Below are 25,670 nucleotides of genomic sequence, written 5' to 3' on the forward strand. Positions count from 1 at the left end.
GCAGTGATGAAAGACACAAGTCATCGTGAAGATGCATTTATTATATATATAGGGGGCCAACTCTAAAACATATTCTATCACAAATATTGAGGGAGAAGAATAGGGTTTCGAATATCCGTCGATTTGTGAAAAACGTTTTTGTTTATGAATGTACAAAACAGATCACGGAGAAGAAAGAAAGAAACTTTATCCCCTTAAATAGACGCAATGCTAATTGTAAGTCGGCTCAATTAGGCAGCATGCCAAATGTATGAAAGTACGGGATTCGAGATAGGGTCGGTGGACTTTATGTATGGGTCCCTTCCCATGATAGAAACAAGCTGCAATAATCGTAGTAATCCTGTATGTTCGGTCAATATCGATCAATCGAAGGAATCGAACTGCGAAATCCCCGAATCGAATACTCAGGTTCAAATCGGAACTATTCTATTGGTATTCGACACTTTGAATATCGGCAGAAAGCTATACATAGCGATGCATTCTAACTGCATCGTATTCGCCACATTTGCCAGGGCTTACTCACTTGGAACTTGAACTGACAATACTCCTGCAGTTGTTCCTCAAGACGTCGAACGGAGACATCGGACCTGAATATGGCTCTTCTCAACCGGTCGTGCTGCGTCTGCTCCCTTAAGACGGGCACTCGCTACGTCGGCATATTTTACATTGTGAGTAACTATGCTAAATAAACTATTACCGCTCGACTGGCCGCTCGAGGCACTTCGCGTGTATTCGCGGGCTTCTTTCGCGCTCGGAAAAACACTATTATGTAGCACGTATTGCGCAACAGAAACCTATATCAGGAGCTTTTCATGTTGCGCTACAACTTTCTCATTGAGACTTTTCCTCTAACTATAATATTTGAGGAGTTAATTAATGAATTAAGACTAATAATGTAATTCGGCGGAATGCAAAACATAATCTCTAAGCGACGGCAAACAACATTACCTTGGTTCTGTCCAGCTACGTGGCATTTGAATGTTTATATATATATATATATATATATGAAGGAAGTATTTCTTCGGATCCGGTGTTTAATAAGTTCAAAAAAGTGCAGGCACACGTACAAAACCAAAAACATTTAATTTTGGACGTGTCGGCCGGGGTACGTATGTCGAGTGAGCTCTTGAACAACGCTTTGCAATGTGGTGAACGCGGTTTAAATCATGGATCCGGGAGCTCAACGACGTGCTACCTAATGCTCACGCATTTCTCACATTTACCGCTAAATCGCTACTGAATTTTCTTTTCAGAACGCCTTTGTCGAAAATTTTTCAAAGCACAGGAGTTCTGCTAAATGTGATTGATTATTGCTCGGCTTCTATGCCCCAATTCAGACATGTGCTGTACATTGAATAAATAAAGGAGATCAGCGGAAGTTCAAATCGTTAATTAGCCAACATCACACTATGAGTTGTCACGCTAGTATATAGTCCGCTTCTTCAAGTATGTGTGACGAAATTGTGTTGTCTGCCGAAGGAGAGCTTGAATAAGTCTGTTTCTACCAAATAAAATCATCCCTGTGTGATACATTTTCCCGCAGGCCGTCAGAGCGTTCATGCTTCTCCTGTACATCACAACTCTGCAAGACCCCAAAAGCTGGAAAGAGTCGACGAACGACAAATACGAGGGTGAGCAAAAACAACTATCCGTTAAATAGGAAAAAAAAAAACCTACGCGGATTCCAACGCACATGTTGCAATCTATATGGGATGCGAAGCTTTCGTGATGTATCGGCAATTATACGCCATAAAGCTTAATGGGATGCGAACACCTAATTGTTTTTACTGTCATCCCATGCAACGAGAGATCTCATGCAATGTTTAGGTTTGTACGCCACACTTGTCGCGACTTTAGTGTCATGCAATTAATGTTTATATAAAGCCGAATGACCGTTGTCACCGTCTGTTTACCTCTCCCTTTCCACTGATTCCATACCTCAATTCTCCTAGCTCGCCAAAGCGGTCTGCGATGTGGGCGAACTGCGCGCCCTCGCGGGCCTCGTCTTCAACGCGATATATGCGATGGGGACAAAGTGCATGCGCCGAGTGCCGGTAGCTTCGCATGCGCTGTGCTTTCGACGTTTCATTCGCGTTGAAGCGGGACGAGAGACAGCGCGAAGGTCAATTTGCCCGCTGCTGCTGGCGTGCTTTCTCACTCTGCCGTTCTCACAGCGAGATTCCGCGGTGATCGAGCGGGATGTGTTCATGCTTACCTGTGCGCGCGGGACGCCGTGCTTGTCTGTTTAGTTAGTAAGCGAATGTTTACGACTTTATACGGCCCATTAAACTACTATCCTTGCTTCGTATAGCTCGCTACTATTTGCTATCGCAATCAATAAAGGTGTGATTCATTCATGTTTACCCACTATGCAACTCACCTCCACACCCCCCCCCGCCCCCAACGACCTTCAACACCAGAACAAAAACAACAAACGGTGACCAAGGCCGATATATATATATATATATATATATATATATATATATATATATATATATATATATATATATATATATCGAAATGCAGCAGTTCATTCAAATGCGCACTCTCAGACGTCTACTCGGTGACGTCACGAGGAGGAAGGCGACTTTTGATTCATGTCGACGTAAGCATGGTGAGGAGAGGGTAAGTGTACGACGCGAAAGGCGGTGGTAAGGTCGTCTGCTATTTGCCCGTTTCATTTCTGTGCCCTTGGCCCAATGGAAACCAGCGTGCACGTGCTCTCTGGCACAGTTGCTGCACGACGTGACTCAAGACAGCGCAGCGGCAGTCTATAAAGCCGCGGGAGGGTTCGCAAGAAAGCCGCATTCACTTTGAACGGAAAACTGCCCAGCCAGGCTTTCACACGCAGTGAACAAGGTCGCGACAATCATTGCAGGAATGTTTCATTCGATCGACAATGAATCCAATGCAACTTCGACGTTTATTTTACCCTCATGGGAGGATGGTCCTTATGGCACCCAACGCATACTCTGAATGTAAACTGCTGGGAACGCTTGGTTAGTGACTAGGTGCTTCAACTTAGAAGCGATGACTATAGTGTATACGTCAACGTGTCTCTATAGAGTTTGACATGGCGCAAGCGAAAATGAAATTGTCTTGAACGAATTACTTATTATTTAGTGTTTGGGAGAAAGATCTCCGTGATACTTACTAAAGATCGAGAAGGCTTCATTTTTAAATGCATATATACAACCTACATTTATTTGTGAAATGATTTTAGCGCTCTAGCATCACCTCATACTGTGAAAACGGCTCCGATCCTACTGCTCAAATGAAATGTCAGTTTATTATTATTATTATTATTATTATTATTATTATTATTATTATTATTATTATTATTATTATTATTATTATTATTATTATTATTATTATTATTATTATTATTATCTTTAATTGTGGGGGTTGAAATTCTGGGTTTCCGCATGCCAGAACCCCGATTTGATTATGAGGCGCGAAGAAGTGGGTACTCCTGATTAATTTTGACCACCCGAGGTTCTTTATGCGCACACAGTGCACACACGGTACACGGGCGTTTCTTGTATTTCGCCCCTATCTAAATGCGGCCGCCGCGGCCGGGATTTGATCCCGGGACCTCGTGCTATAAGCAACGCAACTCCAAAGCCACTAAGCAACCACGGCGGGTTTGCGGGGGTTTAACGTGCTGGAACTACACAGTAGGTTTATGAGGGAGGCCGCAGAGGAGAGCTCCGGATTAATTTTGACCATCTTGGGTATTTTACATATTTACATTTCCTTTTCTTTTTTAGTATAGACGAGCGTTCTTGCATTCCGCCCCTATTGGAATGCGGACGCCACGGACGCGATTCGAACCCGGGACCTCGTGCTGGGCAGCACTACGCCATAGTCACTGAGCCATCACGGCGGGTTGAACAGCGAGTCAATTATCGCGAGAAGTAAGATGTGAAAAAAAAGACAAAGACAGGAAAGGTGATTGAACCCGACAAAAAGCAAAAAATTGCCAACATGCTGGCAATATTTTGCCCAGAGTTTCTTCATTGCAAGCAAGTATGCACATGCACAGAGTCAGTTATCGGGGCGACTGTTACACCCTGCTCCATTGTCAGAAAGTGTTCATTGGGAATATTTATGCAATACCACCACAGCTTTATTAAAGGGAAGCTAAAAAAAAAAAAACATGGCGCTTCTCACAATTCACTGGCGGGTGTTTTCTGTGCTATCTGGGGGTTTTCTGTTTGTTTGTTTGCTTATCTTTTAGTCTGAACAGACCTTTCTTTAACGTACACATTGTTCGCTGTATAATATGTGCAATTTGCGCAGTGTTTGCGCATATCTGGGGGAATATTTTTTTAACATAACGTGTTCTCCCACAAGGTACAAACAAAGCAGTCACTCTAGTGTACTATGGTGTTTTTGCTATTACGTGCCGCCCTATGTGCCTGAGTACTTGGTGTCCTGCCTCCTGAACTCTTCTATTTCTTCCTCTTTCTCACTGTACGCTAAACATACCTTAATATACATTCACCCGTGCTGTTTGTTTATATTGTGCGTGCATTATGTATGTGTTCGCCCATGTTTCGGTATTTTGTAGTAAAACATGCACCCTCTGGTAAAGCACTGCACCCCTGCCGTGCTCCACTGGAAAGAGAGAAACCTTCACACTTTGACGTACATGCGACTCGTTTCGGCCTGCTTCAAAATCAGAATCAAGCTTATTATGTTCATAATTGAAAAAAAAAAAAACATGGGACTGCACACGCACAAGGAGCTTCCAGAGCTCCTGGTTGTAGAAGGACCTTTTATCAAACGTTGCAGATTAATAGACAAACAGCACTAAAATTATAGTCAACTGACTCATAAAAAGGAAATAAACGCCGAAATCGGCAAGAAAAAAAGAAAACTATAAACAACGCACATTAATCCAAACCGAGAATTGTGAAACTAATAATTCAATAAATAGGAGAACAGTTTTTTTTTTAATGTATCACGCGATGGAAAATGTTTAATATAGGCTTGCAGTGCGTCCAAGTACATCAAGAGGAAAAGTATGCAGTATATATCGTCCATATCTATTCCACATTACAGGTTGTATTTTTTTTTTTGTTATTGGACGCAAATTTAGTATGATAAGTATTAAAAAAGGACAGCACTGGAAAACGTACTTGATGGTGCAAGGTGATTCGCTGACTTGAATGGGTAACTTATTGCTCTTCTGCAGCGTTGCACGACTTGCTTATCCTGCTCAGCTGCGAATGCGGCCTCAACATCGTTGTGAGCGTCATCCTGTTTGCATCGACAGTGAAGGTGAGCAATTCAGGCAATGCCTAACGCACACACCTAGGGATTCTTTCATAGCTGATATATATTAAGATGAAGCTTTAATTCGGGCCCAACTCCAACGCGGCCTATTCAAATACATGTAAAACGCAGAAACGCTTTTCTGAGATAACCCCTGGACCGATTTTAATGAAGTTTGTTGCATTTGAGACAGAAAGTTAAGTTCTAGTGACTGTCCGAAACGCAATTTCGATTTAGGGCCTGAGTATTGTTAAAAGAATTTGCGAAAATTCGAAAGTTTGAAAAAAAATATAGAAGAACGAAGTTTACAAATTAATAGCTCTGCATTAAAAGGCGCTTCTTTAAAAGGAATTCATTAGATCATTCAAAGTGGACACATTCGATATGTCAATTTATATCTTGCGTGAATGTCTGAAGTTGTGTGCAAGGGTTCTGCAAAAGCTGTATTTACATATTACTAATTTTTTTTTAGATTCACACGTAATTTGCCCGCTTTAGATGTACTATTAGATGCAATGCACTGAATTGTGATACCATGGTTCATTGCTGAGTTGCAGAGTTGTAACCTTGATAGTTTCGTTTTCTGAAAATTTGCTGATTTTTGTCAATTTTTAATAATACATTGACGGCACAAATCGAAAATTCGAAAACAACAGTCACTAGATTTTTAGTATTTCCTTTTAATGCAGCAAACCTAGTCAAATTTGGTGCAGTGGGTGCCGAGAAAAACGAATTCTCCTTTTACATGTATTTAGAAAGGAGCACCGCAGCTAAAGCTTCCTCTTAATTATGGCCCCCGACACCAGTATAAAAGTTAGAGTTTTAACCATTTACAAAATACCGGTGACGTAGACGGTAACAACACTGGTGGCGCCATCTTTCGACGTTAAGTTATACCAGAGTGCAGAAGACCATTATTACGATGACAGGTTGAATGCAACTTTCCCGCTGGCGTAAATGTGCCGGGAGCAACATAATCATGAATTTATAGTGGCTCTTTGGACAAGAACAGCACGAAATATACGGGTGTTTATGACGCAGTGTAGCTGAAGAAACCGTCGCAAGATGGCGCTACCAGTGCTACTCCTGGTCGCTCCTTTGCGAGGCTGCGTGGTTTAAAGCTGGCGGCAGCGTTAACTGGTCAGTGGTCGAGATAAGCACGATTCGTTTAGAGTAATGGTAAAATGACTGCAAGGAAGAAAGAGGGGTGGCATCGTCACAGTCATAAGTAACTTTACGAGATAAAGCAGAGACAGGCTGTGTCAGCTCGTTAGTAGGGGGACGCCATAAGAATTTATCGTCATCACCTTCGACCTCCGATGTCTTCGTGGTGCGCCGTTAATCCGTAAACGCCAATACGTGACAGGCTGTATACGGGGTGTTGTTTTTTGTTTTTTTTTTAGGTGATTCAAAATTTATAAAAATGGCCTGTGGCAGATAGCACAATTCTAATCTTTGATCTAAATTACTCGATGAGGCGGTCATTAGGTCTACGAGAAATCAAAATTATTCATTAAATAATTAAGATAATTACGCTAATGAACTTTGTTATTAATTATTTTACGGCACATATTTCAATCTACGCCGGTCTCAATCTACATATTCAATCTACTATTTCAATTATAGCCGGTGAATTTGCAAGGCGTATCCACTTGGAACGAACTGTCTGGATTGCACCAGTTGCGAGATATTAATTTTCAAAGCGTCCGACGAAATGCATTGGTGCTCCAGTTATTTAAAAAAAAACACTGTTTAATGCATTGAAGTACAAAATCAACTAGAAAACCAATGCATTTTGTTAAATATGTGCCGTAAATAATTAGTAAAATATGTGCCGTAAATTACTTAAAATGAAAGTTAGGGTAATGTTCATTTTTTAATTAGGCATTCTGATTTCTTGTATAAGTAATGGCCGCCTTATCGAGTAATTTAGATCAAGGGGAATTGTGCTATCTGCCGCAGGCAATTTTTGAAAATTTTTTGACCTTCTAAAAAAAAAAACACACGCTATAAAGCTCTCCAATATTACTTATGTTGCGTTTGAAAACTTTCCTTTGGTCTTTATTTTCCTTCCAACAAACATGCAAATCTCACTCCCGGGTGCGATAATTGGATACTTTCTTACTTGTCTTTGTCTTTCTGCGCAGCCTAAACGTTACCTGATATTACCTTGGCTCATGTGGAACACCATTGGTGTTCTCGTAGTGAAAGTCACATGCATCCACGTGGTCATCGAGCGTTACCACCTAGACGTGAGTTGATCTTTGCTTTTATGGATATGCGTTCGTTTATCTACAGGTTTCATGCAACATGCCTTTGATAAGGACATGCACACAACGTTGCTGCTGATCCATTGTTGTCACAACGGTTGCACCACACACTTGCGCATCTGCCCGAAATCTGCGACGCCTGATCCCCCTCACGCGACCGAAAAACAAGCGAAGATACGCTTTCGTGTACCTATTTCGTGCGTACACCCCATTGCATGCTTCCATTTACGGCTCGCTTGTATGGGCTGCGTCCGGAAATGAACGAACTTCCGAAGTTAGGCTTCTGCGGAGAAAAAGAGGCCTTCAATAACGGCACGTGCTCCAGAGACATTCATGAGAGAGTAGCATGCGACTAAACGCATAACCAAAGTGCACCTGGTGAGCAGGGAACGACGTCATATTATATGCACCAGTGTAAAGGCCGGCGGACCTGATCAGGAACACAACTTCTGCAAAGGTGCGAGTATGCGAGCCTCGTATCTTTTGCGCACCTCGAGAATCTGCGACGTGAGGCTTGTTTTTTAATTGTGATAGCAATTATAAGGAGGTATGACGCGCGTTGGCGCGTTAAGTGTCAGCGTCACCGTGCTGTCCTGCTATCGACAGCGCATGCGCCGTTTAGGCTCGGAGTGTCAGAGGGTCTCCAGCGACGCGGAGTACCGTTTGGCTGCAAAAACGATCAAGGGAAGTTGACGTACAGTCAACGCAGTCAACGTACAGCTCAATCGGCTAGGTGGTGGAGCTATGCCAGCGTTCAGCCTTCACCCCCTAAAAAAAAAAAAATGTTTGCACTCTTTGTGGCTTATCTTGCCCCACAACGATAATCGTCACATATCTTGAGCACCTTTCTTTTCTCTAACGCTGTGCGCCCGGTACTTCCAGGCCACGAACGACGTGCGCGTCATCAGTATGACATAGCATTCTCGACAGGAAAGTAGCGAGCGCAAGAGTTTTTAAGAAAGGAAACGCGCGGAAGCAAGGCAGATGGCGATTATGGTTGTGGGACAAGATAAGCCCCAAAGGGTGCAAACTTTTTTGAGAGTGTTCCGCGTGTGCATTGTATGCAAGCATATAAACTGTAAGCACACTATATCGTTCCTGCTGAGCTGTTGTGTGCATGCACTTGGCTGAGCTGAACGGACAGTATACGCGTCAACCTAAGCATTATCTAAAATTTCCCTTGGTGCTTCTGAATAACGTTGACGGTTTCCTGTTGGTCTTATCACGCGCACCATCGAGTTGCGATTCCTCCTACGTCAATGGCGGCGCTTCTAGCTAATCACGACAGCGTCGTCAAACGCATGTTATAGCTTGCAGGCTCTGGTCCTTCTGCCAAACGGTATGTTGCCTTGCGTGATGCATCACGCCAGTGTGTCGCAACCGCATATATGTAGTTAGAACACCGTTACAGGACTTCGAGCGCGACCCTAACCCTTGCCATCACTGTCGATGCTTCGCCCGCTGGGCGAAACTGCCAACATTCTTTTTTTCTGTTTCAATGACAGCTATTATGAGCTTTTCCTTGGCTTATACTAATGTATGTCATTTAGCATTACGGGTATCAGCCGCCAGCTCAAAAATTTAAAAAAAAAAGAACGCATCCCCTTTTACAAGCTTGATTCATAGGACCACTGCGGGCTATAGCCAAGGGCGTCACCGTTTAGCCACGTGCCAACCGCTTCAAAAGCGTCGCATAATTCCGCCTTAGCACAGCTCCGTTGCCGAAACTCGCACAGAGCCCGAGAAAAAGTTGACATTACATTGCATGATTTACTAAGCGGGGCGCTGACGTTGTGAACCAGCGCGGCCTCTCGGCATGGCCTCCGTGATTCGGCAACGCCTGCGGTGCGTTGAAAATCTAGGATGCGATGGGCTGGGATTTGCTTCACATCCGCAAACCAACAGATCCACGCATCGTCTGCTAAGGCGATTTGCAAGACATAGAAGAACATTAGACGATCACAAACCTTGCAGCTTCTCCAAGATTGATTCGAATTATACATCATACTCCTTATAACCAATTTAGTCAAAGTGAAATTTTGCTGCAGTAGGCCTTTAAGTTGAAGAGGCAAAGCTGCTTCTGCGTTAAGGCTGCAACTATCCCTGTCAACTTGCAGCGATAGCTCCGAAAACTTAATTTTTTCTTTCGATCTATCTCTCAGTGCGACAGCAAGCAGGGTTGGTGGTTTCGAACACAAGCCAAGCGTATCCTTTCTTTCGTATTTGTCCCTCCAGTACCTGGTGTACGAACTTGTCGCCTAACCAGGAACCAAGTCTTCAAAAGATATGGAAAAAAACATGGCTGCGTGGCGTGATACTCAGTTTCCGTTGTTCCACTAAATAAATCCCACTGCAAGAATCCTTGCTATTCTTGTTATTCGTTACAAATGTTACTTTTCTCTCACCCACCCTGCACTCCTTCGTATACAACAGCAAGCTGAAGCCCTGACATTCGGCATACTGTTCACAGTGGCGACAATCTCGCAGGTAGGCAGGTGTGAGTGTTTCGATGCCATCTCTCTCTCTCTCTTGCGCATCTGATGTTGTCTCGTTCAATCCACAGATCTACTTCGTGTGCATCGTGGCCTCGTTTTACCAAGAGTTGGAGTCGCCGCACAATCCGAGCCTCTACGACGATATGGACAACCCAGAAGACGTCGACACCACTAGTTTGTTTTCTATGAGAATAAACTGAACACGCAGTGGACTTCTTTCGATGACCTCATCACTGGCGCCACCTGAATACTGGTGCCACCGCTTACATTCCTCAAACCACGGCCTTCGACATCGCAGTGATCTTAGAGGCTATGTATCAAGCCCAGGCTAAGCAAGCTCGTGACCTCGCTTCGATCTCCCTTCCCGCGCCTTGTCTGCCAGCGACACCCTAGTACACAAAAATCTATTTTTCAGAGGGGCGGGGGGAGGTGGGGTCTCTCATGCTACGGTACACATTCTGGAACCACTCCCCTGGAAACACCCGTTTAGCTACGTGAGTGGTGGGTGTACAGCTATGTACAACATGCGTGGCCAAATGCCTTACGCTAGTTCGAGATCCTCGGTATAAAACAAATCACCTGCATCTGCCCTGACCATTGATAATGCTGGGAGGGCCCTGTTCCGGTACATTTACGCCCTTAAACGTTCTTCCCTGCAGAAAGGAAACATACTTTAAGTATTTCGTTTCCTTATTGGACTCATTAGCTGTGAAACAGTCTCCCGAGTGGGCATGGAGAAGGCTTTGTCGCTTGGTAGCACTACCAAACGACATCATGATACAACGTGTGACGGCCCCATTCTACAATCCTCGGCACCCCGCACTAATACCGAGGCTCCTCCTCTCCCCCCCCCCCCCCCTTTCTGGTTCTACGCATCATTCTGCGCAGCTCCGGGATTGTCCTCCAATTCAGAGCCGTTGTTGCCATGGGCGGCACCTTCAGGTTTACAACTATTTGCAAACTACGCGTCCACACCACGGACGGACCAACCACTCCACGCAGTGCTGCGAAAGTTATAGGTCGCGTCAACCAATCAGAAAAGAGAAGAACGAGGGTTGCTCTATTTCACTTCTCTGCTCACGCTCCGCACACAAGTTTCACGGAAGGAATAGCAGCGCGCAATGGGCGAGCCCTCCTCCGTTGTCAGGAAACACGCAGCCCTCTCGGCTGACGCAACATGCACATAGCCTACGCTGCACTGCACGGAATTGTTGGGACAAAGTATACACCGCATTTCCTTATAGTTTATATCAGAATACTGTCGCAGTAAACCGAATAAATGCCTCGAAACACTAGATGCTCATCAAGGTATTATTCCGTGCCCTCTTGGGCGATTTCACTAAGAAGCGCCCCGACTCTGGCCTCGTCCTTCTTGCGCATCGGCAGGAGCGGAGGACAGTTCCTGTCCTTGTGAAGCTCCCGGGCAGCGTCCATCTGTGCGTACAGGGCGCTGACGCGCTCTCGGCGCGTCGGGTGCGTCGAGAATATCTTCTTCGTCTTCTTGGTGCCCATGGCCCTCTTCTTGAGCGCCACGGCATTGTCGAAGTACACTACGCTGTAGCGGAAGTCGAAGCAGGCCTTGGCGGCCATCCGCAGTGCCAGCGAGTCGGCCTCGAGCTCCATAGAACGGCTGTGCGGCAGGAAGACGGCGTAGTGCAGGGCTCGACTCACGAACCATGGCACCAGGGTGGCCCTTGATGTTTCCTCGGATCAGCGCCAGGGACGAGGCCCAGACGAGCGTGTTGAGCTTGTCCAGGAAGTAAGCGAGGGACTCCTTCTCGAGCGTGTGGTCCAGGAGACAGTGGGCCATCTCGTGGGCCACGACGAACGAGAGGATGTCGTCGTTCTCGCATACCTTGAAGAGCCCCTCGAAGAAGTAGGAGCGGCAGTTGGGCAGCACGAACGCGCTGGGCACCATGGAGCGAACGATGACGAACGACCAGGTCCGGTTGACCGCGCCCGGTAGATCCCGGTTGGCGTCCAGCAGGGCCTGCGAGACCCTGTTGAGTCGGCGGTAGTTACCGTACTTAGAAGGCTTGCGCGCCGCCATCCAGAAGTAGCGCTGGATCACGTTGACGTCGCCGGCGACGTGGTAGGCGAACTCCTCCTGCGTGTAGGCGACAAAGCGTCGCCGGTTGGTGATGCCCTGCTTCTCCAGGTGGGCGACGTAGTAGCACACAAGGAAGAAGAACATGACCATGAGCGCGGCGCTGGCCCTGCGGACGCTTAGGCGAAGCGTGTAGGAGCGGATCCACTTCACGGCGACGCAAGTCACCATCAGCGTGGTGAGCTGCGCCGCGCCATCCAGGGTGTTCAACAGCCGGAACGTGCCACGGACAAAGTGGGGCGTCTCTCCATCCATCGAGGATCAGTGTCCGCATGGTCTTCCTTAGGATTAGGACGCCGTCCCCGGGCGGCTCTGACGTTGCCCCGGTTGGTAGGACTCCGAGCCGCCTCGACGCCCAGTGGTCGGAGCCCTACCATGAGCCATGGTAGCTGCTGTAGCTCCGACGGCCGGCCCGAGTCTTGCTCCCGATTGATAGTGTTTACCCACTACGATGGAACTGATCACAAAGCAATTGGTAAGAGCAGCAAAAGAAAATGTGATGACGCGAGCCAATGTGTCGGTGCTAGCTGCGTAAAGTAAAGAATCGGAATTATTTTCATAAATTAATAATTACTGAGGTTGTAAAGGAGTACAGTGACAAAGAACTGCGAAAAAGAAGACGAAGAAAATGGCGTAGCAATCCCCATTTTTACGATTCTCTGAGAGATATTTCAGTTTTAATTCATGGCATTATTATTATAAATTATGTAGTTCAGTAAAATTAATCTGTCTGTTCTGATTACTAAATTGCACATTAACTGTAGTTTCAGAATCCATATCTAAAAGTTCAGGTGCTCCATTCTTGGCCAATCCCCCTAAGTGTGTACGAGCCATGTGCTGAGGACATCATCATCATCATCATCATCATCATCATCAAATCGGGTGTACGTGCCATACGTGCCATACAACAACATACGTTAAAGGCGACTACAACAACGCATGTATGAACATTACTCTTAGCTCAACTTCCCCATGGAAGATGTCGGCCATGTACGCCCTGGTCCTTGATTTGGCCCTCGTGACCTCGATGGTCGGCCACTCGTTGGCTCGAAGACCACAGATATCCGCGGAGGAGCTGTTCCAAAAATCAACCGTGAGTTGCTCCTTTGCATTTATGCTAGAAAGTAGGACATAGTCTGGCATTGTATAACCTCTTCGGTCTAAAACAAAATCCGAATGACCCAATGTATTTTCAAGGCAGTTCTTACTAATAATGTGGATTACGTCCCGGAATTGGCACAGTGGGTTGTGAGGGACGCCGTATCGTGAAGGGCTCCGGATTAAATTTGGACACTTGGGGTTCTTTGACGTGCACGAAAAGCACGTTACACGAGCTTTATTACTGCCTGATACCGCCTCCCTCAGAAGAAACCACCATGGCTGGCAATCCTCGATTGTGCTCAGCAGTGCAGCGACATAACCACTAAGCCCCAGAGGCATTGAAACAGATCTCGAAGGATATGTGTTTGCTGACTGCATGCTCCGGAAGCAAAGCCGACAGGCGGACACTCAATGTAGACGCCATGTTTTAGCACCATCAATTACTGACTGAACTAGCAATAGTATTTACTAGTATTTTAGGGCACTCTAACTGAACTGCCATGATCCTGTCCGCCGAAGTTCAAACCACTGGCCACTGTTGGCACAAGCGATGCGTCATGCTGCTTGATGAAAACACTCGCAGTCGCTGCTCTGAGGATACGGTTCACAAACACAAGAAAAGGCTTCTTCGAAGGAAAGGGTTGATCTTGCAAACGATTTCCGTTTCCTCTAAAGCACAATATTGTCAGGGCCGGATTAGGTCCGTAACAAATAGTGCGTCTGACCTCGTTGAAAGATTAATTATTTCATTTATAAGCGCGGGACTACATCGTTTGACAAAGAATAAAAATATTAAACGCCATACCGTAGATTGAACACTATGTTATCGACTGCTGGCTTATCTGTACCATAAAGATGGCATTCGATATACTCTCAGCAGCCAGTGCGAATTTTCATAATTTGCTTGCCTTGCTACTGTTATTGCACACTGCCATTACTGACTGCAGAAACGTCACCTCTTGTGGCCGTATGGGGTAAGCACCGGCGTTATGCAACGTTTGTACACACATAACAATATGTGCGACTGTAAATGAAAGAGGAACTTGCTACTTGTTGGAACTAACATAACAAGGGTTATTTTTCAGTACAATAAATAGAATATACGTATAAGACGAAACTGAAGCAATGACTTTGTTAGTTGGACTCAATACATAAATCAGCTTAGTGCTGTGGTTATAAGGCTTTACCCAAACTGTACAAAACGTATCTTCATTGCTTGCGGTATCACTTTCAGTAGACGTAGACTGGTTAACCCATGGGCAGAACGCCCGTCACTCTAACGAAGTATCACTCCAGAATTCTAACCAAACTCAAAGAAGAATGCCAAAGAGAATTTATCCAAACGATTAAATGAGTACCGGGACACGAAGGGATCACAGGGAATCGATATGCGGATAGAGCAGCCCGAGGATACGCTCACTACCGGGCCCTCAACACATCCGCTGTCGAGGACCTAACGCCCATGGATCCCGATTACTCGACTATATTAAAATACCATAGAGGGATCGTATGCTCTACCCACCACCCCACAGAAAACTAAAGACTGAAGAGGCCACCGATCTCCGTGGGCTACAGACAAGCACCTTCGTCAGTTTACATAAACTACACAATATACACCCCTCAGCCTTTAGAGACATATGCCCATGGTGCGGGTCAACACCAACACTGTACCACATAACATGGGAGTGTACATCACACAACATCACACCACATGGGTTATCTTTCTATACAAGAAATATATAATATACGTAAAAGACGAAACTAAATCAATGGCTTTGTTAGTTGGACTCGGGACATAAATCATTTTTATTAGTGCTGTGATTACAAGCCTTCAGCCAAACTGTACAAATCGAATTTTCATTGTTTGCGATATCACTTTCAGCGGACGTAGATTGGTTAACACATGGGCAGAACGCCTGTCACTCCAGCGAAGTTTCACTCCAGACACCATGTTATGCGAAAGTTAAAGTATCCCCAACGTGAATGCCCGGGAATATGCCCCAACTGCTCTCATTACATCATTAAACTTTTCCGCCATTCTGCCTCCATTACGAGTGGCGCCGTGCAGTGGTTGAAGCGCGAAACGCGATAATTTTTGCATGGCGTCCGAGATCAAGCAACGCGCGCTGATCTCGCAGGTAATGTTTTAGGCATCATGCTCCGCCGCGTCGTCAGATATATCGCAAACAGCCAAACATCGCGGCGCTCCCTTATTACTAAAATCATGGAGGAAGGAAAAAGACTATGGGAAAGAGCATGACGTCTGGCAGCTAGCCTCGCAAGCCAACCTCCTCTGATGCCGCCCCCTCAGTTTCTCCGGTTTGACCTGCGCATTGACTCTTGGGAAAAATCACCGCCCCTTCACTCCGTGAAGATGGTCGAACAGCTAAGCTGTGTTAGTTATACCGAGTGTTACATGTGCATGTGTTGCACGTGATGCAATTGCGTAAGCACAAGTAAGCACAGATCTACAACAGGAACTTATATTGAAACGTTGCGAGGCGAGAAGAGGCACGAACTTCTGACGCTACTCGAGGAGTGTCCAGTTCTCTAGTCGAAAACTGCCGAGCCGCCGCCAGAGGCATCGGCTGCAGTCACGGACACTGCGCGCGCCCGGAGCGAACGCGGGGAAACGCGGACGAAGTCGGCAGCAGCTTCGAAAGGGCGAGCTGCACAGAAACACCTTGTCATATCGCCTCTATTCCTCGCGCACAGCGCGGCCTCTCATTGGTCGCATCCTCTCCCAACATGCCTCTCCTCCTCTGCTGGTCACGGGACCTGCGCTGTCCCGGCGGGGCTCTCATCCTCTCCTGGTCACGTGACCTGCGTGACGGCGGACAGACGGCGAAGGGTCGACTAAGAACAGCTTCACTGCCAATAGGCACCGGGCGCGGGATGAATTTGGACCGGTGGCGCCTTCATGCGGCGGCGCCGCCCATGTAATGGCATGTGGCGGCCGGGCCGCGCGCAGCAGGTGCTGCCGTGAAACCAAGTCTGATCAAACATGTTGCGTTTTTAGGTGCACCAACAGTTACTGAAACATGACTGAAGCTGGTTAGGCCATTTAATTCAATCGTTGTTCATCGCGGCATCGCGTTTTTCAGGCGGAAAGCCTGTATATTATATGTGGGGTCTGTAGCCAACAGCGCGTACAGTGCTCAGCAATTGAAACGCGATACTCGAATCGCATGGTCGCTGTGACGCAGTGCACTGTCATGCACACGCGCACTCAGTTGGCTGCAACGCCCCCTTTGATAATGTGTATATAAGAGAGTGTTTCGTTCAATAAAGCGCTCATTTGATGCACTTCATCTTGTGCAAACCACAGTCGCCAGCGCTTTTTGCACTGACTGTAAGCGCTGGGGACGCCAAACTGATGCATTGTGGTATAGAGTGAAAGCGAGAACCTTCGTAACGCATTATGACTGCATTTGGTCCCACGGCGCTCGCCTAGCCGTGGCGCGAAAAGAAAAAAAAAAAAGAGACGGCGGCAGCCGCGCTGCCAGCGCTTCAATCGCTGGGCACTGTACATTTCCGACCCTAATTTGCTATGGTCTAGTTGTTCTAACGTTAATAAAAGAGCCGTTCATACGCAAGAGCTTCGTGTCCCACTTGCCTGTCTTCACCTCCGCAGTGTAACGGCTCCCGAGCTTGGGCACCGAAGGCGAACACTCAGATTTGTAGTCATTTTGTCGTCTTATCAGTGTATCAGTGTTCCTTTTAATGTACGTTTTCCTTTCTAGCAATTTCCAACTCTGGTTGCGTCCGGCACATGACTGTGCTGTGCATCGACGACGAACGCCAACGCAGTGGCGTGTTCACACTCGCCACCACCGACGGCTCCCGTCGCGCTAAGTTATATAAAATTAGGGAGCCTACATTATAAGCAATTAAGAATGGGGAAGCGTTGCAAAGATAAAAGAACTACAACTGACAGATAACGGGAACTTACTGACACATGTGCGATCGGCGAAGCAGCTCAAGAAACAGAATAAGGAAGACGTATGTCTCCTTTTTTTTTCTGTCCATAATTTTTGTGTTCTTCGCCTATTTACATGATTAAATACGCAAGAATGTTAACGCGCACAGCTAAATAACATCTGCAATATAACTGCTGGAGTTCCACGTCTTAGCTTGCCGCGGAGCTCCGTTCGCGTGGTGCATTTGCATCGCAATTTGCGCTCGTTTTCTGCTTTATATACTACTTGATGCCACGAATGTGATCTGCCTCGTACAAGTGACGACCTTTCTCAAGAGCAGACACACGAACATGTGTTTTCCGGTGCGTCAGCCCTTAAAACCCGCAGTGCCAAATCACTGGAAGCACCGAGCGCATTCGTCCCGTCGTCTGCTTCACATGCCAGTGCTCCGACAGCTGCCGTTCGCTGCGCTGTTCCCCAGCATATCGCCGGCGCGCTGCTGGCGCCTTACAACGGCCGCCCGGTGCCTATAGGCCCTCCATGGTAGCCGGACCTTTCAATGCATTGTTTGGTTCATGCTAACTTTTGGTAACGTCCTCGTCACCATTGGCTCTGGAGACCCGCACTCCGCTTTACTCCCCCTCACATTATCTGCGAGCTCAGCGGCTAGATATTCAGTTTGCCTAGCATGTCGTGAGGGCCTATTTGCCATCAGCCTTTCGTTATATATATAACTAGATTTCAAGACTCTCACGTGATGGTCACTTCTACAATGCGTTTACATGAACCGCACAAATACGAGCCGAGTAGACTGCTCAGGCTGAGATTTTCTTGTCACGTTTACGAAAACGCTTTTAGCCAGTCGGGCTGAACGACCGTCGAGACGGGCTGCGCCGCCCTATCCACATGCAACGCACATGTGAACGCACACTAGTCCGTTAGCAGTTCCTAAAGTCCCTAGATATGTTTTTGCTTTAGCAGAAAATCTAGCGACTTTAGCAGTTCCCAGCTGCCTCGCCGCAGGCTACCGCATCAATCTCGACCTCTTGTCACGTCGGGCTGTCTGGGTTCCCAGCCAGTAACGACTTCCGACTCGGAACGCTGTTGTCTAGTTCATGTAAACTCAGCCCTGGTCTTTTTTGAAGACAATGTCTTCCTTGCGAGTTACCACCCCTGTTCTGTATCGGATGTGGCTAATTCTAATTTATGTTTCTAGCCTCTTTTGTGGACCAATCTCGAAGATAGCCCAGTCAAAAAATGTGACAACACTGATGATGGTAGTAAACCCTATACTTAATTTTTTAAGAGCCGCGCTGATGAGGCGGTTATGATGAGGTGATGATAGTGAGAATAACGCTATGATAATGGCGATGGTTATGATTATTATGAGATAACTGATGATAAAATTTTAGAAGGCGATTCAACCTCTAGTTGACATCGATCCAAAGTCGCTCCAGCGCGGCTCTCACAAAAAAAAAAAAAATATTATGCGGTTCATACACGCCATTCCCACCTGAAACTCAGGGAGACATTGTCTTATATCGACTTAAACCAAAGTTGAACCGCCTTCCAACTTTCTCATCTTCTGTGGCTAAAATCGCCTGCACCCGCCATGGCATGCGCAGTCCTTGCAGTCGGGTTCATACGCCGCCGCCGCCACAACCGGAGAAGAGGCGTCGTCGAATCTCATCGACGGGGCGGGTCAGTCGGTCGCAGCTGCGGCAGCCGCGAAGTCGTCGTGCTACTTCAACCGCGACTGCCACGGGCGCGAGTACTGCGTCAAGCCCGACCGCGGCGCCCTCACGCTGGGCGTCTGCAGCCCACTCTCCGACATGGCGCCCGCCAGTCGGGGCGCGGCCGACCACGTCCGCGACTTGCACTTCCTTGTGCGCAGCCGCCGAAGCGTCCCCGTCTCGTCGGAGCGTCGAAGCAGGAACGACCTGCTGCGGCAGCTGCTAGGAGAAGGGAGCCAGCTGGCCCGCGCTCTCAACTCGTACCTCCACGCAAAGTACGCTTAATTGCCCGGGATACGATATATTCAGAACACTCTCGTATACATTCTGTGCGGTTTCACCACGTTCAGCCAGCTTGCGCGCACAGGCCCTGAAGGCGCCATGATGGTATTAGTCCTCGCCGCTTGCTGTACTTGGGTTCAAGGCAATGCTGAAGGGAATGTCAAGTATATTTCGAATTTTCCGTTGAATTTTGGAGTAATATAGAGATAGGTCCTCAACTCCACTGCCATGGGCGTCGGCAGGGTGATGCAAAAGGGGCACTTGCTCCGCCCCCCAAGACAAAATCCTGCCGACGCCCATGCGCACTGCTATTCTATAAACTTTTATATTTTCGCCTTCTTGCTTTAAGATCTCGAGGGCTAAGCGGGTTTGTTGTAGCACAAGCAACATGCTTCTTACCGTAGTTACTATTCAGCTCGCCAAGGGCTACGGACTACTATAGTACCAATTTGCTGTGTGTTAACGTGTTCCAGGACACTTTAGTGTTAGCGGCGGCCTAGTGAAACTTGCCGTGAAATCGGTCTTTTGCCTCCATATTGTAAAACTGGCCATCTTGTTAGCTCTGATTGGCTCCCAGGATGGCTACGACATCTCTGATTGGCTCAAAACGTCAACATGGCGGAATGTGACAACATGGCAGAACGTGTCGTTGTCCGGATTGTCAGCCCCGTTTGGAGACCGTATCCAACACCATCTTCATTGATTACATACTACTTATTATTAGAGCCGCTCTCATCGCGGGCTTGCTAACAGAAGATTCACGCGCAGAGTAAATGTTAATGCATAATATGTCGATTTGTAGATACATGACTGTACAACGTAAGTGCGCTCTAAACCAATGTACCCCCCCCCCCCCCCTTAAGGATATTTTACTGTGTCTTTAGCTAACATCCCTGCACACTAGAAAAAAGGCATCTCCAGAAATCGAGACAGCCATTCAGTGAGTAGTTAAGAGTTGCTTTAACACCCTACCTTTAGCAATTGCTTTAACACTCTGCTTTAACAACCATAATGCCTTGCACCTTTGGGCAAGGCATGCCATTACGCCTATGGTTTAGAAGCCATGCATGCACGCGCTATTCATTGTTGCACCTTGGTATCCAAGTGAATAATCCCCAGGGAACGCCAACCAGAAATAGAACATTTAAAACATAATAATTACTGCATAGACTGACAGATGTCACTAAAACCCGGTAGAAAAAACACGGGCAGGGTTTTTGTTTGTTTGGTTCTCAGATTTATATAACGATAAGTAGATGTTAACAACACAACACCCACTTTGACATTCAAGGTCATCCTATCACACATCAGAATAACACCAACACAGAGCGCACATACGCACTGCATATTCGCATACAAGCACAGTTTGCGCTGTATACACCCACCTATTCACCGGCTTTTATTGCAGTGAAGTTTCGACCAGCAGTTTAGTACCAGTGGGAGCATATCTGTTCTACGTAATTAAGCGATAATTCTCTACAGAGCGCTTGTTTCAATGTAATCAGCTAATAGGCACCTTCAACTATCATCACGGTGGCGACATGTAAACAGACAGGAGTTGTGACAGCCCATAACATCCTTAGCGCCAAAAGAGTGTTTTATGCGAATAACACATTCTTGCAAAAACTAAAAGGTTGATTTGGTTATCAAAACACCCCTCACATTTTTACAAATTTTGGTTTCGAAAAAGCGTTTGTTTGGTTCTCGAAACTCAGCCGTTAAAGGGTGCAAAGTGGTTTACAGTGCGGAAAGTGAGCTTGAGTTTATGTATTTTAGGTACTAATAACTTAACACACGATAATACAGTTAAGAATAACATCGTATAGTATAGGATAGAACTTTAAAAAACAGCACTTGGCAACAAAGGCACATGGACCGCGCGGGGTTCTGTTACTTCGCTAGCCAATCACAGAAGCAAACAAAATCGTCGTCATGCGACCTTTTCAAAGTGGCTTCATGTTTGATACGACTGTACTTGTCGTAATTGTACGTTCCTTAATAATATACGAGTGAAAACGTATAAAATTACGCGCTTATAATTTAATTTGTGTTGTTACCGCCTTACTTAGGTAGCAGGGAACGTTTTAAGTGCGAACTATTTGCAGCCTCGCGGACGAACAGTGGCTGGTGTTTGTGAGGGCGTGGGTGGGCTTCACTGCAGACTTAAGTTGTATCCGACTATAGGTAATAAACCATAAGATTCAGTCTAGGTGCAGGCAAAATGATGGTAAAACATTATCATAGAAGCAGCAGCACGTATGAAGAATCGCTATAAAGGAGTATGAGATAGAAAGATTGAGTTAAGCTGTATATATACCTACGTATTAGTAGCCTGTAGTAGCAGCAGTCGCTCCTACCACCAAAGGTTTCGTAAGATAGACAAGCATTTATCGTGTAAGTAAAATGAAGTACGCCTGCAATACATTGCTTACTGATTCTGTTAAGTGTTCTTCGACTGTTACGATTCTTGTGAAAACCTCGCATATACTCAAAGCAGCTACACTGGCGTAGTGTAATATATGTTTAGTGACAGTTTTGCGCCGCTGTCTGTAACGTCAGGATACTGTCGAAAGCCAAGAAAGGATAGACCTAATCTGATAATGCCCACCACTGTAAACAGAGCTTGGCGCGTCTCCATGCAGATATCCTGCTGAATGGGAGAAAGCCCGGGTGGACAGAATGGTTGGCAAGAAGTCGGACGCTGCTGCAAAGGACATCGACAGTGCAGCAGACACTGAAGACCCAGACCTCCTGGCCATACTAGACAAAGGAAGCAACAGGATCGTGGAGCGGTTGGCCAGCGGTTCGTTGGAGAGCTGGAGCAACTCGAAAGACGACGGGCGAAGCGCCACATCTGGCTCGGAAGCAGAGGACAGGAAAAACGACGTGGTCGTCGATGTCAAGGAGAACGACATGGCTAGCGGTCCCAAGAGGCGCCGCATGACGCGATCCCCAAATTCTCTGCGTTGACAATAATTAGGGCAAAGTCTTCTGACACCGAGCTTCGTATATGTGAATCTCCAGTACATATACATCTTCATCATGTGTACAACACGCGGGAATATCGTAGGTGGCCGGAGTTTGAGCCATAGCTACTATTTAACGTGCGAAGTATCTTGTTTCGACATGCTTTCATTTAATGTGCACGAATACGTGTGGTCGCTACAAGCACCTGTTGCTAAATATCCCTTTCTATGTATACCGTTGACCACTAGGGCATGTGATGAAGATAATAATGGCCGCGGTAGTCGCATGGTAATAGGAGCGACGTGCAGACGTAATCGGGCATTTACGTTCTGGAGATCGTCAAAAAACTTCAGCTGGTGATAGTTATTCCGTAGTTCCACACTCCAGACGGCTCGCCCGTTATCCGATACTAATCCTTCCGTGAAGCTTCCATTAAGTCGGCGTCACGCGGAAGGCGATCAGACGCGGTCAATAAGGAGCCTCTATTTTTTTTCGCTCCTCTTTTATGACAGATTGATGCTATCCATAGCATTCGCAGCAATGCATGAAGTTGGCATGATGTAGAATATATAGGCATTGGCGTCACCTTCGTGAAATCAGGATACCAGAACGTGTATAATGTCTCCTTTGCAAATGGTAGTCGCAAGCAACAACTTTTAGTAACTAAAAGGTAGGACTGTTCGAATATTGGTATTTCCGAATTGAATACAAATATTCGAGAAAGAAGGACCTCCGAATATCAAATCGAATGCGGAATATTGTATTTTTAAACACAGGGAAATATGAAGTTTCCACTGTGTCCCAGTTGTTTCCAGTTATCCGATGCACCAAGAAGTAATGGGGGGGAAAGGGGCAAACAGGAGACGTATTCTGCGACGATCGACTCGGCGATACTGTCGCCTTCGCATGACGTGTGGCCAATCAACGCGCGCCCGACGGCGATAGCAGGATCGCAGGATCAATATCGGGTACGTCTTTTACGTTTAGATTTTCGTGCGGACATGCTAGGGCTTTGTTTTCAGAAAGTTTCAGCGGCGAATCCTTTCAATGAAAAATACTGCACCGAACAGCAGCAAGCTTGGTAGCAAACATGGAAGCAACTAGACCTAGCGTGTAGAGTGCACGACAGCAAAGCTTTAAGCATGAATAAATTTATATTCTGGGAGGGTAAAATTTGTAGGTTTGATTCTTTTCAGGCTACAAAAATCAGAGTCACGCTACATTTTTAAGTACGAAGCATTTCTTGGCGAACATTTACTACTTTGACAGTATCTATCTATCTATCTATCTATCTATCTATCTATCTATCTATCTATCTATCTATCTATCTATCTATCTATCTATCTGTCTGTCTATCTATCTATCCGCCTAAATCTTTGTGCTCTGATGGTCGTTTCGTTAACTTGGTATGTAGAAAAATTGGCATACTATGACAAGAGTATATGACGAACATAAATTATATGTCCTGACATGGATGTCATGACCTGCGTGACATGTAGGTCATGAAACAGCCGCCTAGGTCTTGGCGCTCTTATGCTAGTTTCGTTAACTTGGTAGGTACCAAAATTGGCATAGTATGACAGGAGTGTATGAAGAACATAAGTGATAAGTCGTGACAGGAATGTCATGACATGCGTGTCATATAGGTCATGACAATGACGCAGCGAAAAAGATTAACAGTCCAAAACCACTGAAATGCGTTCGGAAGGAAACACTAAAGGATGCTGGCAGAAGTCATAGTCATGAGCATATAACTTAGCAAAAATGACAATAACTCAGCGAAAAAAGATTCACACTCAAAAATCACTGGAATTGGTTCTGACGTGCCTACTAAGTGAAAGAAACACTAAAGGATGATGGTAGAAGTCATAGTCATGACCATGACATAGCAAAAATGACAATGACTCAGCGAAAAAAGATTAACACTCAAAAACCATTGAAATGGGTTTGGATGTGGGTACAAAGTGAAAGAAACTAAAGGATGAAACACGAAAGGATGATGGTAGAAGTCAGATAATGACCATGACTCAGCAAAATGAGAATGACTCAGCGAAAAAGGTTAACACTCAAAAACCAAAGCAATGGTTTCGGATGTGGTACTGAGTGAAGGAAAAGGCTAAAGGTTCATGGTCGAAGTCATAGTCATGAGCATGTACGACCTCCAGATGACAATAATGTCAAACAGTACTACTCAAGTCTCAGCACGCATAATTTTGCATTCGGCAATTGTCTGAGAGGGGTTAAACCACTGCCACAAATATAAGCTTGTAGGACTCCGTTCAAACAGCAGAATCTTGCACTCTAAAGAGAAACACAAGATCAATTTATACTGCAATAATTTTCCGAACAATTTTCGTTAATTTTGTGATAAGAGCTCCCTTACTAGAAAAGAAAATTACCACCAAACTAATTTCTGGAGTTTCGCACTGAAACCCCAGCAACCGCATGTCAGTGGGATGTCATGAATTTCAAAATTTTTTTCCTATATTGAGTGGTTGTGATGCAGAAAAGGTTTTTGGAGCGAGCTAAGTTCAATTTTTGGATCTTTCAGAATACAAACCACCAATCTTTAGCGATAAAAAAATTCACTAAGCCCGAGCAGATGGCATCAAAACCCATATCAAGGATAGCTGGGGTGAAAACTTATAGGCAGTGTCAAATGAGTCTTGTTTTAGTGCCTTTTCTGGCTTGGCTTCTTTGATAATGTTTACGGATACTGTACTAAAATTAACTCGGGCGTTTTACGTGCCAGAACCATAATATGATTATGAGGCATGTCATAGGAATAATTTTGACCACATGCGGTTCTTAAGGTACACCCAAACCTAAGAACAGTCAACGACCGACATGCTTTCAGCTGTAGCCACCACCGCGGCAATCCTAGGCTTAGCTGCTTCAATGTTCGCTACCAAGCTTCCTGCTGTTCGGTACCTAGTTTTTTATTGAAACAATTCGACGCTGTTTAGCAATGGCGCTGACTACGCCTTTGTAATCCTCGCCAATGGCTCGAAAGCTGGGAAAACGTGGCACGTTGCATAATTATGGGTCACCAAGCCAGTTTCGCCTCAATAAAGCAGTGTTACGCGGTGAAACCTACGCAAAAAATTGCGGTGAAGCATACCAAGAGTGGGAAGGGGTAATTGCGGCGGGACATTTTATGTTTACCTTAATTATACCTGCGTGCACCCGCCGTTTTCCATCATAGTACGAGCACCGACACGCCTCATAAGTGTACATACAGGCAGGCCTTTAGAGCTATTTCGGACGATCTGTGGCCATTTGGGCCCTTTGGGGCAGTAAAACGCATGCATTCATTTTTACAGAGAAGCTGTCTGGCTAGGCCATGGCATCCGCGCAGAAAAACTATTGCCGACGATAATGGGTGAACTCAAGTCAAACCTGCGACCTCGAGTTCCGCAGTGCAGTGATATAGCCATGGCACTACAGCTGCAGGTCTGGTAGTTTGCATTGTGCATAATCAAAACGTACTAATATCAAGTTTATTTCTCTATTCA

The 25,670-nt window shown here is 46.0% G+C and overlaps 3 protein-coding genes across 3 annotated transcripts; 2 read left to right on the forward strand and 1 right to left on the reverse strand.

The window, feature by feature from the left end:
• The first annotated feature begins 557 nt into the window (after positions 1–557).
• On the forward strand, positions 558–7,591 carry LOC119462107 (uncharacterized). The gene is made up of 4 exons (XM_037723453.2): positions 558–668; positions 1,544–1,631; positions 5,201–5,286; positions 7,428–7,591. Exons 1-4 carry the CDS (start codon positions 594–596, stop codon positions 7,539–7,541), a joined length of 363 nt encoding a protein of 120 aa, XP_037579381.2. The 5' UTR covers positions 558–593; the 3' UTR covers positions 7,542–7,591.
• A 3,765-nt stretch (positions 7,592–11,356) lies between these two features.
• Positions 11,357–12,407, reverse strand: LOC119462108 (metalloendopeptidase OMA1, mitochondrial). The gene is made up of 2 exons (XM_037723454.1): positions 11,713–12,407; positions 11,357–11,675 (listed from the first exon to the last, which is right to left on the reverse strand). The coding sequence occupies exons 1-2, from the start codon at positions 12,405–12,407 to the stop codon at positions 11,357–11,359; spliced, it is 1,014 nt and encodes a 337-aa protein (XP_037579382.1).
• Positions 12,408–13,041: 634 nt separating this feature from the next.
• On the forward strand, positions 13,042–24,054 carry LOC119462109 (uncharacterized). The gene is made up of 3 exons (XM_037723455.2): positions 13,042–13,245; positions 18,799–19,181; positions 21,831–24,054. The coding sequence occupies exons 1-3, from the start codon at positions 13,096–13,098 to the stop codon at positions 22,156–22,158; spliced, it is 861 nt and encodes a 286-aa protein (XP_037579383.2). The 5' UTR covers positions 13,042–13,095; the 3' UTR covers positions 22,159–24,054.
• Positions 24,055–25,670: the final 1,616 nt, after the last annotated feature.

The sequence above is a fragment of the Dermacentor silvarum genome, chromosome 8, assembly GCF_013339745.2.
Source record: "Dermacentor silvarum isolate Dsil-2018 chromosome 8, BIME_Dsil_1.4, whole genome shotgun sequence".
NCBI lineage: Eukaryota > Metazoa > Arthropoda > Arachnida > Ixodida > Ixodidae > Dermacentor > Dermacentor silvarum.

Bases quoted from the DNA above. Each gene is read 5' to 3' on its own strand.
- LOC119462109 (XM_037723455.2), top strand. From the start codon at position 13,096: ATGAACATTACTCTTAGCTCAACTTCCCCATGGAAGATGTCGGCCATG. The intron at 13,246-18,798 runs GTGAGTTGCTCC...TGGCATGCGCAG, and splicing joins AGCTGTTCCAAAAATCAACC to TCCTTGCAGTCGGGTTCATA. The intron at 19,182-21,830 runs GTACGCTTAATT...GTCTCCATGCAG, and splicing joins AACTCGTACCTCCACGCAAA to ATATCCTGCTGAATGGGAGA.
- LOC119462107 (XM_037723453.2), top strand. From the start codon at position 594: ATGGCTCTTCTCAACCGGTCGTGCTGCGTCTGCTCCCTTAAGACGGGC. The intron at 669-1,543 runs GTGAGTAACTAT...ATTTTCCCGCAG, and splicing joins ACGTCGGCATATTTTACATT to GCCGTCAGAGCGTTCATGCT. The intron at 1,632-5,200 runs GTGAGCAAAAAC...GCTCTTCTGCAG, and splicing joins GACGAACGACAAATACGAGG to CGTTGCACGACTTGCTTATC.
- LOC119462108 (XM_037723454.1), bottom strand. From the start codon at position 12,407: ATGGATGGAGAGACGCCCCACTTTGTCCGTGGCACGTTCCGGCTGTTG. The intron at 11,676-11,712 runs GTCGAGCCCTGC...CCTGCCGCACAG, and splicing joins CCTGGTGCCATGGTTCGTGA to CCGTTCTATGGAGCTCGAGG.